The sequence below is a fragment of the Pseudorca crassidens genome, chromosome 4 (assembly GCF_039906515.1).
Source record: "Pseudorca crassidens isolate mPseCra1 chromosome 4, mPseCra1.hap1, whole genome shotgun sequence".
Taxonomy (NCBI): Eukaryota; Metazoa; Chordata; class Mammalia; order Artiodactyla; family Delphinidae; genus Pseudorca; species Pseudorca crassidens.
In genome coordinates this window covers 50,362,186-50,380,013 of record NC_090299.1, presented here as the reverse complement: position 1 = coordinate 50,380,013, position 17,828 = coordinate 50,362,186, and the positions used below count along the sequence as shown (strand labels likewise).

The following is a 17,828-nucleotide window of genomic DNA, read 5'->3' as shown; positions in this document are numbered from 1 at the left end:
AGTGACCCCCTTCAATAACAAATTTTAAACCAACGGCAAAATACTAAAGGTATAGAGTTGGAAGTTTCCTTCACTTCATTCATTTAGGAAATACATTCAGAGATACCTAATCCTATCCCACCTTTTGATAGAAGATAGATCTAGAAAGGTGAAATGGCTTTGTCCAAGGTCAACAAACAAACCTACACATCGGATCCCTTGATTCCTACTCCACTCTGGTTGTCTATGTGATTTACTGGATTTTTGAGATAAATTGAACATTCAGATTTTTTTTTTTAACAGAAAGGTAGCAAACTTTAAAACTTGGGAGTATAGAAAGACTTCTTTCTCTTTCTTCTCTATGCTTTTTAGACTTTTTATTAACATATAATATGAATACCAAAAAGTGCATATATCATAAGGGTTCAGTTCCATGAACTTTTACTAACTGAACAGACCCATGGAACTAGCACTGCCAATAAGAAATAAACCATAACTAGCTTTCTGCAGCCCCTTCCAGCCTCCGACCACCACCAAAGGCAACCTCTATCCTGACTTCTGGCTGCATAAATTAGGTACATCTGTTTCTGTATTTATTTGTATAATGACTAGCGTAAGTACGTATGTACTTTTTTGGTGTGTCTGGCTTCTTTTGCTTCACATTCTGTTTGTGGAAATTATGTACATTTTGATGTGTACTAGAAGTTTATTCATTCTCATTGATATACTTGGCTATACTTTTGAAGTAGAAGGACCTCAACAACCATAATATTGTCAGTGGAATTAATAAGTTTATTGAACATTAATTATTATTTAAATTGCTTTTTAAAGAACATTATTAACCACAGTTTCATTTGATTCAGTCTAAAACAAAATCACAAAGCTCAAATATGGAGCCTTAACGGTTGCAGTGTAAGGTACCTCCCAGCAAACCTCTCTTGTTCTGTGTTTTTACGCAATATTCAACATAGGGTAATACAATAGGGAAGGCAAGGAGGGCACAGTCTGAAAATACCCACAGGAGATTGAATAGTTGGAGTTCCCACTAAGGAGCTTTGTATGGCTGTGCAAAAGGTTAGGTGTGGCCTATTTTTAGGTACCCTACATGGAAATGGATGTACTAAGATGGATGGTAGGAACTTACACCTCAGGAGTTGTCAGAGATTTTTGTTTTGAAAAGAGGTAGGAAAAGACTCCTTTCTGATCTTCTGCTTGGGGCAAAGTACAATCTGGGCTCTTTAAAGAATAATCAAGCTTCTGGACTGTTGAAGAGGGAAACTTGTAAACTGCCTTTTGGAGACTGTTTCACAGGCCCAGAAATCAAGCTTTCTTATGTTAGTTTTCTTGTTGTTTCTTTTTTCTGGGTGCAAGAAAACAGGAAGTTAAATCTGTCCTGCTGGAGTGTCCAGCACTGTTTGAGCTGGTGGTCTGTCAAGGCTTTGTCCTTATTGAGTTTATCATTCACCTGGTCTTACTTTGCTTACTCCATTGTTACCAGGGCTCCCTCTCCAAATGTCCTATTAGGGAATCTAGTGTGGCTGCAGCTGGGCTATTCATTCAGCGCTAAAGGAAGTTCTCTAAGTTGGTGATATTATTTGGCTCTGAAGCACAGATCTTCCTCCTGATAAATAGGGTCATATGTACAAAGAACAGAGCTAAACAAGAAAACTCGATAACTCCCAGTGATGCATCAACTATATACCTTGTGTTACAGAGTTGGTTTAATATATTTGCTAATAATGCCAGGATAACCTATGTTAGGCATTTGTCCTTCTTTTCTGCCTCCACACCCTAAAGTAATATCTCAGATGATCCTTCTCAAATTACAAAAAAAAAAAAAGGTAAGGTCTTCTTTGACCCAATACCATGAGCTGTTTATTTAACGGGGGGAGTGCTCTGGTATTAGGAGGCAAAAGTGTTACTCTAAGCTCGTATTTCCCTAGACCTTATTCCTATTTACAAAACCTGAATTTCGGATCCATCCTCTTTTCTATCTTCTCTCTCTGGGTAACATCATTTCTTACCTGTTGTAAAACCAAATCACATGTTAGTATGTAAAATTGCATCTATATGCAGGCAGAAGTGAATAGTCACTATCATATCAGCTGTGTGTTTTTCATCCTTACTATGCAAGCAGGGACTTGATCTTCTACGTGACTTGTACCATTTAATAGAATTAATGATAAACAAGATGAAAGCTTGCTGTTTCTCTGGGGCAATGACCTGGGCTTTGTAAGAAATCCAGGTCTGTAGAAGCTGGTCTTCTTAACAGCCAATATTCATGAAAGTATTATGTTTCACCAGTTCTCATCTATTCTTTTTCTGGAATGGTTAGGAAGTTAAATATCCATATTGCTATGAAAGTGATGAAGCTGTGGTTTTTCAGCAAAGTTGAGCACCGGATACCTTTCCTGCACACCCTCCCTGATTTCTAGTGCCTTTGTACAATGAGACATTTGGATTCACCCCGTGCAGAGAAGTCTTCCCAGGTTGCCTGTGTTTGTCAAGGCAGATACAGCATTGCGTTTGAGAGTTGACAGGGATCTTAGATATAATTGAATCCGGCCATCTTTGTTGATAGATAAGGAAACTGAGGCGCAGAATCATTAAGTGAACTGCCCAAAGTTGAATTGCAGGACCCATGTCCTTCCTACGATCCTTGTCCTTCTCTTTTGGGCTAAATCAAGATCCACAAAGTCACTCTACTTATCAGGAAGACCTGAGCCTCATGTAATCACTTGATATCTCATGAACTTGGCCTTGGTTCCAGCCCCGTCAACCATCTTCTCATGAGAATTCTTAATGGTCAAAATAATGATCACCCAAGTGTAGGAACAGTGATTTGCAGGAAAGGCCCATGAAACTGCAAGGATGCTAAGTCGAAGAGACTCATAATACAGCTTCCATTCCTGTGGAGATAGTCAGCCTTCCAGGGGGAAGGAGATGCGTCAAGGTCTCATGTGACATTTGGAGAACCCAGAATGAGCTTCTTGCCCAGGAACAGGGCTGCAACATGACAGCATTTATACAGGTGGCTCCCCGTTTTGGAACAGATTGTGGTCCAGAAGTTCACTTGCAAGTCATTGGTTTGAAACGTGGACTGCATTTTCCCCATCCAGTCAATTTCCGTGGTCTCCAGTAGAAGCCACATCTCCAGCACCTCTTCCCTTCTTCCTTCTAGAACTGCCCCTTCCTATTCCCTAGTCAGTAACAATCCCTTCTTGAGAAATTTTCTTAATACTTTAGTCATAACATTCTGAAAGCATTTACTATTTTTTTTCTTGGTATGTGCTTCTGAGCTCCATTAGATGCTAGAAGGGAATAAAAAATATGATTAATGAATAGCTGCTTTTGTATAAATAACTGAAATCCCCTTAACCCTACCAAGGATAATTGCAGTTTAGAATGGAATGTTTGTTTCACTTAATTGATGAAATTTCAACTTGAGAAAGAAAGTGAAGATGGCTGTGGCATCTGGGTGTCAGTGGTCTGGGCCCACCTCTGAGGCAAGCTAATAGTGGATAGCTTTCCTCTCCCTATAATTCGGAACTCAGAGGTTTCTCAGGGTGCGAGGTAGTGACTTCTCTCAGCTTTGCATCCTGAGGGGAGTGGCTGTTAGACTCGATTTGATAGACAGAAATGGCTTTCTTTTAAATATATGATAAATATTGAGGCTTATATTGGATGTCAGGGGCTATTTCTATTTGCTACATTCCCTGTATATTAAGAAGGCACAGTTATAAGTCTGAATCTCTGTGTTTCTTTTTAAAATGAATAGTTTTTATTCTTCTTCTGAATATAAAAGCTATACATATTTAGCATAGAAAATTAAAAAAATTACAGAAAGGCACATATACCCCCTTACATAAAGGCACATGTCTATTAAACACAAATTTAATAGAACTTATGTCATCGGCCACTATTAACACCTTATTATATTTTCTCCTTATCCTCTTAGCTCTTCTGTCTTTCTGAGCGTATATTTATATGTAAATTTGTTGTGATTATAGTTTTTTCAAACATAATTTTAAACCTTAATATATTTTGAACATTTTCTCATTATGCCACTAATGTATTTCACAACAGTTTTTAATGATAGCATTGAATATATATACATAATGAATATATATGTGTATGAATATATATGAGTTTATATATATATAGTGTTCCATTATTTATTTTGCTAGGCCATTATTGTTGGACATTTACACTGCTTTCAAGTTTTCAATAGTGTAAATTATGTAGCATTGACTGTCTTCACACTAAAAATCTTTGCACATATCCCCCTGTTTTTTCCTTAAGATGAACTTCTAGAAGTAGAATTTCTGGATCTATGGGGATGCCCATTTTTAACGTTTTTAACACATACTGCCCGATTGTCCTCTAGAAAAATTTGTACTCATTTATAATCTGACCAGTAGTATTTGACATCTGTTTTTGATTGAACTGCTAAATGTGGAGGTCCGTCTTAGAAGTGGTCTTCTTGATTAAGAATATTTCCTCAAAAATCCTGTGTTTACTTGGGCTAGCAAAAAAATAAGATTTTATATAAGGTATCACAAAATTTAGCTAGACCTTAAGCTAATTGCTTCCTAAGATGAAAATTTATTTCCTTTCTACATCCCCACATTTTTAGGATATATATTCACTCCGCTAGAGTAAAATTCAAATACCAAAGCACTGGAGAAATCCACAACAGAAACAAAAGCAAAATAACTAAAACCCTTCTGAATCTTACCTGGTAGGATTGAAAAAAAGAAAAAGAAAAAAAAAACTTCACTTATTTAATTCTTCCATTTCAACAATAGTTGAAAATACAATTTTTTCTCTACAATCAAAAAAAGTTAGGCTCATTAAGACCCCAGCTCTAGAAATAAGTACCAAACAGGGGGAACTGTTTGACTAACAGTTTTATTCCAATTTAATAATTTATGTTTCTACCTGAGGTTACTCTGGCCTTCAGTAACTTCAGTTAGGGGATAAAATATCTCTCTTACCAAGTGAATTATGTTATTGAGTTTCGATAGGACTTTAAAATTTTAAATAATAATAAATTTAATAAGCTATGATGTGCTTTATTTTCAGTTTCAGTAAAAGAAAATGCTAAATAATCCTATTGAACATTTCTTGTTTAAATAGTCAGTAACTCGCTGCATTATAAATGAATTAACCTGAAATAATTAAGGTAAATGAAAGTGTCTATAAATGCACAAATACAACAGAGTTAAGCATCAGACGAAATCAGATTTTAACCATCCTTTTATTATCTCTTATCTGTGGGCCTAATAAGCATACTTCTTGCCTTATGTTTAGATTAGTCCAGTTGATTGCAATTTGGATTAATTTGCACATTATTTTTTACTTTAATGTGAAAAATGCCAAGAGCAGATTTTGAGATCCACGTTAAAATACAGGCTCAGTTGCATAGAGCTGGTCAGCAGAAGGTTTCGCTGGAGATGAGACAGAGGTTGCCGAAGTTGTCTAGTTTATTAGAAGATAAAATAAACAAATGCTAGGAGGCATTAAAGCCGACTACTGATTTTCCTCTGTTTCCCAAATATGCTTAGTTCACAGTGCCATCACCATGGTGATTTTGTGTAAAATAAGACTTCATTTTAGAGTGGGTATAGGCTAGAGGCCTTTGTTATACCCTGCCCTGCTACCACCTTCTGTGCCCTGCACAGCAGCCGCTTCAAACACGTCCCAGGGGCTCAGAGCACGTGCTCAGACTGATGCGGGGTTTCAGGATCAGTTAGCCCCTCTAGGAATTAAAAGCCAGCAATTGAATGCCCGTTATCAATGATTAACTTTAAAAATATTAGGCATTCTGGGCAGATCCCTTTCCTTTCTATGCAGGCAGCATTCCCAAGAATGTTGGTTTCCAGCTACGTAGACAGTCTCTAGGTTATTAAGTTGCCTCGGGGGACTTTGCTGTGCTTTTGATTTGGGAATGAATATTATTCTTATTATGAAACTTTAGTTCTTCCTAGAAGGGTTTTCAGAGATCTGTATGCTCTTTTCAGCTGTTATCTAAATCCTGGCTCTGTCTTCTTTTTCTCAGTTATAAAATGGGTACACAGATCATCTTTATTGGGTAGTTTTGAGGACTAAATTGATTGAAGTGTGGTATCTAAAATGCTAATCTCAGTGTCTAGCCCTTGTAAGCTCTGCTGTATATTTTCCTCCCCATTTTTCTTCCTTATAAACTTTTCGCCTTAAATTTATTCTTATGTAGTTTATTGTAAGCTTAGAAAAACACATGAGCAAAGATATTTATACTAGTAGCTCTTCACTTCTGAGTTCTCACCTATGTTCAATAATGAGATCAAAACCGATTGTCTCTGCTGTTGTCTACTTGGGTATTTGGGTTTGATGGTGTTTATTTTTTATAAGTGGCAGATGTCTGAAATAGGCAGGGCAGCAAAAGCCTTGTAATCTGGGGCAGGAGAGGGGAAGGAAACTCAAACATCATGTACTTTGTCAAATTTTTTTCATAGAATTGAATTCTTCTCTTGAAGGTTTAATTTCTCTCTTGTTATCGACTTTAAGGATAGATACTCTTGCCTCCACCAATGTTGGAGTCTTGGGGAACAATGACAGAACTACTGAAGGGAGAAATTCCATTGGGGTGGAATCCAGGCTCTGTGTAGATACGGAAAATTATGAGCACTCAACAGATGTTAATAAATACCTCCTTCTATTGTTGAGACAAAATGGGGTTGATTGGGTGTGAATTTAATGGTTAGTGAAAGGACCTTGTACATAGAAAGGGTATATTTTAAGGAAGACAGGAATCGGATATTGACCAAAATAGCATTGTGTTTTTCATATCAGATTATTCTGTGTTTTTAAGGTCTGTCATCCCCCCAAATTGTAAGTTCCCTTGTGTTCATGACATTTGCCTTCTTAGCAGCCCTTGCAGTACATTGCTGTGGACACAGTAAGGTTTCAATAGATCCTTGTTGATTGAAACCAAACATTTGGAAATCTTGGAGGCAGAGTTGATGAAGGGGTGAAAAGAGGGCTGCAGGGAGAAAGGAAGAGAAACAGTCAAGGCCTGAGGGAGAATCAAATATAGAAACATCCTGGAAAACCAGGAAAGACCAAGGTTGGTGAGCAACTAACACTTTATGTTCTCCTGAGAAAAGAAAAACTGGACAGAAGAGAAACTTTAATCTGAAGAGCTAATTAACCAAGTTATAAGACCTCTAGAGTATCCCTCTCATTAGAGTTGTAATTTTGAGACCAAAAAAACAACAGTGGAAGGTACTCTAATTTTCCCCAAGAATCTATTTAAATTTTTATGTGGACAATAATAGAAATTTGAGGGAAAAATTGCAGTATGCTGGAGTTTATAAATCATTTCAATGTTTTGACTCCTAACTAACCCTCTTCGTGATGGTAAGAAGAAAAAGAAAATGTATGTATATATAAAACCACCTTTGCTTTCAGTGGATGTGCTGATTTGATTAAGAAAAAGTGGAATTAGGCGGCAAAAAGACAAACAAGAAAACCCCGATAACATAATATGAACAGGTAAAATATTAAAAATAATAATACAGAATGTTCCAGTGTAAAGAACATCTCTAAAAGATAGGATTAAAAATTATATATATATTCACATAAATATAATGGATGCCTAGCATTCAATGAACACAAAAGTATCAGAGAATATCACGACACAGGGATCACCTGATAATAATGAATAAACATCAGTCTTCTCGGTCAAGTGACCAATATTATTTCACAGTTGACTGTGTTGAGCACAGAGCCAATGACCTTTGCCCTGCATTTTAATAATTTACTGTAGTTTTACATTAAATCAGAATATAATTGTGAAGAAAATTAGTGTTTCTTTGTGGGGAGTGCAGAGTAATGCCACTAATTGCATGTATAAAAGCCTTCCTGAGGTTGTATTTTCCTGTTCTTTCTTGATTTGGAAAATTAAAACTATGGTAATTTTCCGCTATTTGTAAGAGGGAAAATGTGCCAGTGAAATGTATTCAGCTAACTTAAAACGTCAAAGCTTTTGGCCATCGTTTTATGTCCAGTAACGACAAACTGTCAATTTCCTCACATTATTCAGGAATATAGTAGCAACTTGTTGCAGATCTCAGAGTAGACAAATTTCTTAAAATAGATGTGATCTGAAAGAAGAAACAGTCTGATGTTTTTTGGTTTGTTTTTTCTTTCACTTTAATATTTGAGCAACTTTATATTTAGAGCAAATCACCATTCTTTTCCTGATAAAGGAATGGACAATAGCGAATTCATTACATTAAACTTAGTAGAATAGGAGATTAAATGAATAGTGCTTTAGAATCATTTTTAAATACCTGGGGAATTTTTTTTTTCAGATGAGTAATTATCAAGTAAAAGACTGAGTTGGTTTTTAAAATATATGGGGTTTAAAATTTTATAAAAACATGTATATTCACAAATATATGTCCACGTGAACATCACTCTGGAACTTGGAAGGGTTAAATCCGACCTCTGTGGTGTTATGGGAAGTGTTTCCTGGCGTTGTCTAGTACCTTGAGTTTGTTATGGATTCAATATGTAGTGTCATCATAAAACAGTTGAACCTGCATTAGCCCTCATTGTCTCAGGCTAGAAGCTGAAAAATTCAAAGAATGAAAAAGCTCAAGAAATGAATATTTCTGCTAATAGCATGTCGGTATTTTTCCCTTACTCCATGGACATTCTTGATCTCAAAGGTAAACTGCACAACCCAGGGTACTAGGGTTGGAATCCAGTGTTTATTCAAAAAGGCACCCTAAGGCAGTTGCAGAGGAAATGCTACATGTATGAAAAAAAAAAAGGTAGCCGGGAAACTAAGCTGATCTGGGCAAAGCGGCAGCGACTGTCTTTACTAACACTTGTTTTCTGAGAGCCTATGAGAGAAATGGAAATAATTAGAAGGACCCTGAAAGGGTGGTATTTTGTTGCTTGTTCTCCTTATATGGAGCAAAGTAAACTGCAGTAACACTTCTCGGGAGCTGGTATTCCCTACTGCCACAGGGACAGCAGATTTCTGGGTAGAGGAGTTTGTTTATACCTTAACAAATACAGGCTGTTTTGTTGATTAAATAAGCAAAAAAAAAAAAAAAAGAAAGAAAGAAAGAAAGAAAGCATGCCCCATTCTCTGTTTTGAAACACTTCCCCCAATTAGAAAATGTCTCATAAAAATCCATCATGTGATAAGATCTTGCCTTAGTCCCAAACCAAGTCCACTTGGATGTCTTCAAATCTGAGTTCTGAGGGAGTCCACATTTTAGCTCAGAATGTAGTTACTCTGTCATGAAACAGAGAGCTTTGCCACTTGCTTGTTTTGGAAGGAAAATAAATTAAAAAAAGATTGCAGGGGATTTTAGTTATTATATGGCCAGGGCTCCATTTAGAGTCGGTGGCATTCAAAGCTGGCTTTAGTCACAGCATGATGCTCCAAAAGTCCAAGTGTTTCCTTTCTTTCTTTCTTTCCGTTTTTTTTTTTTTTTTTTTAAGCGTTACTTCACTGAGGCAGAGGGCTGCCTTTGAGTGACGTCACGAGTTTGAGCAGCTAGCAGCACAGGAGAAGGGAGGCTGGGTGAGTGACAGCCCAGCCTACTTTTTAATAGCTTTGTCATGTGACTGGGGACTGTAGTAAGACAGGTGCCTTCAGTTCACTCTCAGTAAGGGGCTGGTTGCCTGCATGAGTGTGTGCTCTGTGTCACTGTGGATTGGAGTTGAAACAGCTTGACTGGCGTCATTCAGGAGCTGGATGGCGTGGGACATGTGCAACCAGGACTCTGTATGGAGTGACATCGAGGTGAGGTGGGGCTGGGCTCAGCACTGCAGCCAGGACGGAAGCTTCCCTCGCAATGCAATTATTCCTGTAAGAGGGGGAAGGGCTTGGGCTTGGGCGAGGAGAGGAGGCAGCAGAGTAGCCCCGGCAGGAGCTTTGGGAAGGGAATCTCAATCTTATCTTAACTCCAGTAAGTTTGCTATTTTAAGGTGGCTCTGAGATACCGTGAACAAATCAAAGCTTAGCTGCTGTCATCAGGATCTGTTGCAGTTAGAAACTCTTTCCATGTGCCTTTGGCTCTGTTTCTACTCATATGCAATATTTATGCCCTAAGATATTGATATGAATCAGAAGCTGAAGTCTTTCCAGTGGTGTTTAGTGGCCTGGTTGGAAAAATGCCATTTCTATTTATAATAAGATGAAGAGAAAAATATTAAAATAGATGGGCTCAAATCTAGTCAGTTTTGACTCTAGTCTGGATTTTTTTCTTCTTCCCTCTCTGTTCATCAGAGAACTCACAGAATCCTAAATAATCCTGCTGGGCTATTTTAGATTGCTTTTCCCACAGAACACAAAACAACAAAGCTGGTTCCTTTAAAACTCCTCTATGTGGTTGAAAGCTTTGGCCAGTAAAGAAAAAAAAAAAAAAAAAGCCTTACAGTGCAAGGTTTTCCATCAGCGTCAGTGGCAGGGAAGCCAATGGTTAAATCTCTCTGTACCACGGAGAGCTGCCTGAAGCCGGAGAGAGAATAGAGTTTATGCAGGACTGTGTGTGGAGCTGCTCACTGCTTGTGTAAAAATAGATGGCAATACATCAATTCCACAGTCTCTGCTGGCTACAATTCATACAGGGGGGAAAAAAGCGAGCTGGTTTCCTCGTAATCTCTGGAGTCTAGAGTGACTAGCGGGGGGGACGGAGGACCGCGGCATGTTCGCATTCAACACAATGGAATGTTCTCGGGAAGTTTGGCCAACTTGGGAAACAAGCAAAACTTTCTGTGGACTCTGGTGAGATGGACCCGAATTGAATTGCAGGGAGGATCTGAGCAGCTAACAATGAATCTGGCAAAGGGCTGGGAGAGCTTCCTCTGGGAAGCTGGGGGCACGTAGGGTAAGGGGAGGATCAAGGGCTACACGTGATTTGATTAAATAAGATGTCCATGTGGTGCTGCGATACACATCTAAAGTGAAAATAATTTGGCCAAGGCCGTCTGCGAATGCATTTTTCCTCTCTAGTGAGGCATGCCCTGGATCCTTAACTCTTCGCTGGGCTGGCAAATGCTGGCTCCGTTTGCCCTCTCTTGCCTTGGCAGATATATATTTGCAGATTGTAACTGTTCTTCTCTTGTTGTGATTTCTTGGTAAGGTGGAAGAGTTATGGATAATTCGTACGTCCTGCAGCTCTTACGACTCAGGGCTCTAAGTGGCTTCAAAGTCCTAATTGTCTTCGAGTAGCTGGAGTATCCTGCGGGCGGTTGTCTGGCTGGCACTGTGGGTCTCAGCTGCTGCAGTTTCATTTTTCCATCATGTATTCTTCCTGATGCTGCTAGGAGTTGATTGAAGGACTCGATCATATGGAAATAGGCAAGATTTCCTTTCCTCGTCGGCATTCCTGCGGTCATTTTCAAATAAGCGTCAGAACCGTTTAGGACACCGGCTTTTTAATTTTGTTCTTAAGGAGGTGAGGTCTCGGGCTAATTGTCCAGCCGTGGATTGAGTTGTCGGTCAGCTGAGACGGGCCAGTCGCTTCTCTATCGCGCTGGAGGCAGCAGGCTGCTAGCAGCCCAGCCTTCGTGGTGGCAGCCCTGGGAATCACCTCCGCCAGGCTCAGATATTATGAGCAGCAGGTAGCGTAGGCCGCTTTCATTTTTTGAATCATTAATGTTTGCTGTCATCTTAAAACATATTATGCCCTTTTGCACATAATGACGGGACAGTACGTTGGTTAATAAAGGCCTCTATCACTATAGCTACTCAGAGTGCCCCGTGTTTCACAGTTTAATGAAGGTGATGTCCAGTAAGCTTACCAAGATTGATAGAGACAGTTCCGATGACATACACTCTACTAAGACTGTCATTCTTTACTGACCCCTGCCCTGCCCCTTATCCCCTGTCCTAATTTGTTTTTAAGAAGTCAAGTTCTTTTTTCATTAATGTAATTAATGTGGCCAAGTCCACTCTTTCTGCTCTCTCTCTCTTTAAAATTTACCATCAATGGCACAAAAACCTCCAAAAGGTTAATGGAGAATTATACTTAATTATAATGTTTCATTATCATCAGTGCAGTTAAGCTAATTTATTGTCTGCTCTTTAACTAAGAGAAAAGTCTGTTGGGGTGAAATAACGTACAATAATTAGCCTTTTGTGTTTAGTGACTGCTTTATCCTCTTAAATCTTATTATAAAATTAAGGCTGTGGTTGTGAAATAGCTGTCATAGTTGCGAAGAGGCAGTAGAATGTGTCTCTGTAATTGCAGTAAAGCACACCTGTTACAGATGTATAGGGAAGCAGTAAATATCAGAGTGTCAGATGAGGACAGTTACAGGGCTCGGACTGTTAAGTCTGGCATCATCCAAAGGCCAAATATAAATTAATAACAGGAACACTTGCTGCCACTAATGTGTTTTAGATTATCAGGATAATGCCACGTTCAGAAGCCCTGATTTTATTAGCACGTCAGCATTGGCAAGAGCACATGCACATTTTTCAATGATAACAGAAAAGCAAAAATGAGAGAGGCAGACAGAGAGAGGAAAGGAAAGAAATATGTGAATTACAGCAGAGTAAAATACAAAAAATTGATCTGATCTTTTGAATGGTTTTCAAAAGTTACTGAAAAATACATATTTCTGTAAGGTTAAAGGGTTTTGGAGAAGTCATGCCTTGAGAGGGCTGTTAAAGAGGGAGACAGCAAGAAGTTGTCCACCAGTTGGTATCAACATTCCCGAACACGGGTTCTAGAGTATGCTGTCCACAAAAGGAATTTAAGCCAGATGTAGAGATCCTACATTGTCTAACTTATTCTTTTTTGTCGTCATTTTTGTTGTTTAGGCTTTTTATTTTAAGGACTCTCCCCTAATCCTAGTGGGTTTTGCACCAGTGAAAAAGTTCCCCCCTTGTCTCTGAATTGGTCGTGTTGTGGAAGAGTTAACTGTGTGTGGGTGTGTGTGTGTTTGTGTTTGGAGGACAAGCAGTGGGCAAGTGTGGAGACTGGGAAGTGTTATGCCTGTAACAAAATCCAAACACTGTCCCAGAACAAAATCTTCTCTTCAGCCCAGCCTCCGCTCACTTATCAATCTAGTCAAGTATACGGATCTGTAACTTTGGGCTAACTCCAATAATAAAAGAGAAAGACCGATAAAATGATAAGGGAAGAGTTGAGATGAAGGGGGTTGCCCTTTCTTGGCATTACCTTTGTGCCTGCAGTTTGGGATCTCAGTGGGGCCCAGTGGTCTTAGGGAGGAAGTGCAGGAGTTTTCAGCCTTCTCCCAGCCTCCCCTTACCAACTGCTGGCTCCATTCCCCAGTACCTACTTCTCAGCGTGCTGCTTACAAACATGCTGCTGCGTATGACCCGTGTAATGTAGCCTGCCAGGGATGACAGGGGTGCTTGAGAAAAAAAATCTGCGTAGAACTTATTTTATTCAAAATCGAAATGTCAAGCAGTATCTTTAGCTTCATGCCCAACTGCTGCCTGGATGGGAAGAACTCCCCAGCATCTCTCCTGGCCTTGGAAGGGAGGGCCATGAGGGTACCACCTCAGAGAGTGTGCCTTTCAATTGAGACCCCTCGGCTTGCAGATAGATAAAGTCCTTATGGCTCTGGCATCACCAGATCCCTTCCAAAGGAAGTTTCTGCAGGGTTCTTCACAATGGGCAGTGATGAAACAGCAGTCAGATAGCCAGTTCGAGGTTAGAAGCCCACCTTAGGAAGCGGGTCCACTTTCCTCAGAAACCCACAGTGCAGGAGAGTTAACAGACCACTTACTCTGTGCAAGGAGGTGACAAGCAGCCCAGTCCCAGTAGAGGGTATTTTAAGCCTCTCAGTATATTGAAACCATTTTTAAAACTCCAAATAAAAAATTGTTCTTTTGAATTCACTTAGAGCATAGTTTAGGAATATATAAATGATGAACAAAAACATAGTTGTGGTGTGCTAGAGTGGTTTTTCTTTTCAGACTTCAGGTGATCCCAACGGTATACACAGACGCACACACCAACACAGAAGACTTGCAAGTTACACATAGTGGAAGATAACAAAGATCATAAAAAATATGATTTTTGTCCTTCATCTCAATGGATTTATTTTTGACCTGTTTGAGAAGTTCAGAATCTCATGAAAAGTCAAGTAAAAGATTTAAATAACAATTCAAGAGAACCATAGACATGTTAAAGGACGTTGCATCATTAGTTGCTAAATGAATTTTATGGATTATAATGGTTAAAGAGAGAGTAAATGGAGAAAGTCTTCCTAGTATAGTTCTTATGGGTTTTTTTCCCTCTCATTTAGTAATCGTTTGTCTCTCCTACGTGTGATGTAATTCCAAGGTGAAATCAAATCCGTATCCTTCCCTCAAAGGGCTTATACTCTAAGAGTAGAGTGAACTTTTGCATATAGTTAACCAGAAAACAATTTGAAACTTGGTAAGTGCTAACTGTCGAAGAGGTACCAACAAATCTAAGTTGATTTCTAACTGGACGAATCAGAGAAGGCTTCATGGAAGCATGGCATTTACTATGGATTTGGAGGTAGAATTTGGGATGGAATGGTTCTGGCAAAGTATCCTTTGGGAGCAAAGTGAGTTAAAGAATTTAGGATGTTTATTCTGGGGACTAAAACCCTGGAAACCAGCTTTGGTGGTGTCGTTGAATTAACCAGGCTTAATTCCTATCACATGCTATTGCAGTTTAATAAATTCCTGCAGTTAATGAAAGCTTTTTTCTTTCCTCCCCTGCCCCCTGCAGTGTGCTGCTCTGGTTGGTGAAGACCAGCCTCTTTGCCCAGATCTTCCTGAACTTGACCTTTCTGAACTAGACGTGAACGACTTGGATACAGACAGCTTTCTGGGTGGACTCAAGTGGTGCAGTGACCAGTCAGAAATAATATCCAATCAGTACAACAATGAGCCTTCAAACATATTTGAGGTAAGGACAGCCCTTGGTGAAAATTAATTTCTCATTGAACCTGGCTTATGCCACACTAAAATATTATTGGCCTGAAAGCATAATGAGTTCTTACTTTGCTGTCACCAAAAGACTTTTTATCATACTTAGGCACTTCCTATTTTGTGGAAAAACGATTTTGGAAAACAAATTTTTTTTTTTTTTGAGAATTAAGGCCCTAAGGACCCACAACAGAGTGCATCAAACTCTGTTGAAATACTAAGGGACTGTGAAAGAATAAATGACAAAGAAGAACAAACGTCTACACCTGTTTATCCCTGTGTATTTCCCACAGAAAATGGTGCCTACTGTAAACTAACGTAGAATGTAAAAGAATACATTTCTTTTTAACCAAGGCATGAGGTCTGCCTTTAATTATTTTACAAAGTAGGTGAGCAGTTTTTTTTTTTTTTACTGTCATTGTCATATTTATAATCGTACCTCTGATTTCTTTATATTATGGGAACTTCTAAGCCCAACTACTCTGATATTTACTTATAAATTAGTCAAAATTAATTTACTTTTGAGTAGTGAGAATTACCTCCCAGGCTCTAGACTCTTTATTATAAGCCTACCCTGTAATAAAGAATGTTAATCTGCACCTATTAAACAGTTACTTTGAGAAAAGAAGTTCTTTCTTACAAGATCAGTCCTCATTTACTTGAAAATAAATGGTTTCTTAGAGGGACAAACTCTGGCAAGTGAATTGAGTAAAGATTATCAAATCAACGAGTTTTCAATATCACCAGCACCAGCACCACCATCATCATGTAACATTTTCTATCTACCATGTGCCAGCCTCCAGACAAAGCACTTTAAATGTATTTTTTTATCCACCAGAAGAGACATTTCTTATACTTCAGTGTTGTTTGGTTGAAATCTCAAGTCATTAAGAAAGCCAATTTTACAATATTTATTGAGTTTTTCCAGCACCCAGCACATAAAAGGCACTGAATAAATGTTTATTGAGTCATTAAGAAAACCCATTTTACAATATTTACTGAGTTTTTCCAGCACACAGAAGGTGTTGAATAAGTGCTTTGTGAATAGTGAGTGAGTGATGAATACGGTATGTTCGTAAGAGTAATAGTAATAACAAAATGGCCAACATTTGGGCACACTTTTGCTTTATGTATGTCATCGCACTCATCCCTCAAAACAACCTATTGTTTAGGTACTATTATTATCATTCCCATTTTACATATGCAGACAGTGAGTTTCAGAGAGGCTAAGTGATTTTCCCAAAATCACACAGTTGACAAAGACGTGGGATTTGAACCCCAGATGTATCTGACTTCGAAGTCTATTATCCTTGATTAAAAATAGAATAACAGTGAATTTGGGTGACAGCCATCCTTTACATACCAAGCTGCTTCTTTGCTCAATATATTTAAAAATAGAACAGAATCTTTCCTTTCAGTGTTGGTTGACTTGGAAGCAGGTATATAGCTGGTGAGCTGAGATGGCTGTAGATTCTGTTGACCACTAAGGTTTTATAATATGCCTGGAGCATTAAGTGGGTCTTAGAAGAGTGCTTAAGGTAATAGAGTGAAAGCTGGGGAGAAGGAATCAGGTGGAGGAAACACTGAGGGTTTGTGGTTAGTTATACTTTCCCAGGCTTCTCAGCCGGGTCTCAGAAAGTTCATGTGAGGACTTGGCTGGTTCGAACTGGTAAATTGAACATTCCTCATTCAGTACACTTGTCAGGTTACAGGCCCATTTTAAGTCATGCTGCATTAAGTAAACAGTACTTTTAAAAATGTCCATCTCCATAGACCTCTTATCTAAAAATCGACTATTTCATATTGGGTGAATGCCATGCATTTTGTAGAAGATGGTTAGGGAAAAACTAAAAGGTGGTTGGGGCGATGGCATGGTGGTCAAGGCCTCCCTTGTGGGCTGGTTGCAAAAAATACACCTTTTTTTCATGGCTGGTGTCCCTGTATTTCATGTCGTGGCAACTGCATGAGGTACTTCTCATTTACACTTCCGGGAGACTGGGTTTGGCAACCAGTTATATATCTATAGATGCTTAATCTACACAAAGACACCCCTTTTGTTTTCCTATATAACTTTATACTACTGGTGGAATTGTTTTCAACACTCTAAACACAAGGTTTATTTCATTTAATCTCTCATGAGTTCATTTTAAACCAGTGGTTCTCAACTGAAGGCAACTTTGCCTGCCTGGGGATATTTTGCATTGTTTGGAGGGATGTTTGATTTTTAGGACAGGAGGCAGAGAGATGCTGCTGGTATTTAGTAGGTAGAGACCAGAGATGCTGCTTAACGTCCTATAATGCACAGGACAGCTCCCCACAGCAAATAATCACTTGGCCCCAAGTGACCATACCATAGTGCTGAGGTGAAGAAACACTGTTTAAAAAAAAAGTCGCCGCAATTTTTAGAAAACACTAAAGATGAATCCGTCAGATTTCTGAGAGAGAAAATAGAGTTAAGATACAGGATATGAAGACTTAGAAGCCATATAAAATTATCGAGATGCCCAGGGCCCCAGGACTGATATGTCGGGACTTCTCTTAGTGGCAGACAGCAAAAGTGACTGTATCAATAAGTCCCCATAACAGTTTTCTCTGACGTCACAAAGCCCATTCTTCTCTGTTGATGCCAAGGGTAAGGCCAAATGTGGCAATATTGTTACACACAGCAGCGGCTTCCTCAGCATTTGCATACAGAAAGATGCCTCTACTCTTTGCCCTCTAGCGTTAAACTCAGACATCTTTTCTATAACGAAAAAAAAAAGTGTGTTTTGAGCATAGGTGGAATTCTAAAATTGTGTCCTCCCCTGTAAAGAAACTCCATAGGCAACAGAATAACCCTTGAATGGCTACAGCCTTGCACATTGCTTCTACCAAAGCTGCATTACCCCAAAGGCATTTCCCA

At 38.9% G+C, this 17,828-nt stretch overlaps 1 protein-coding gene across 4 annotated transcripts in view; it reads left to right on the top strand.

Annotated features, from left to right (window-relative positions):
* PPARGC1A (PPARG coactivator 1 alpha) overlaps positions 1–17,828 on the top strand; it is a 662,747-nt gene that overhangs the window by 555,342 nt on the left and 89,577 nt on the right. For 3 of the 4 annotated variants that reach the window (XM_067735645.1, XM_067735648.1, XM_067735647.1), the window contains one exon: positions 14,727–14,906. In XM_067735645.1, coding sequence (XP_067591746.1) covers positions 14,727–14,906 — 180 coding nt within the window. Of the gene's footprint in view, positions 1–9,381; positions 9,788–14,726; positions 14,907–17,828 lie in introns of those variants that run through there. The other variant, XM_067735646.1, reaches the window with a different exon arrangement.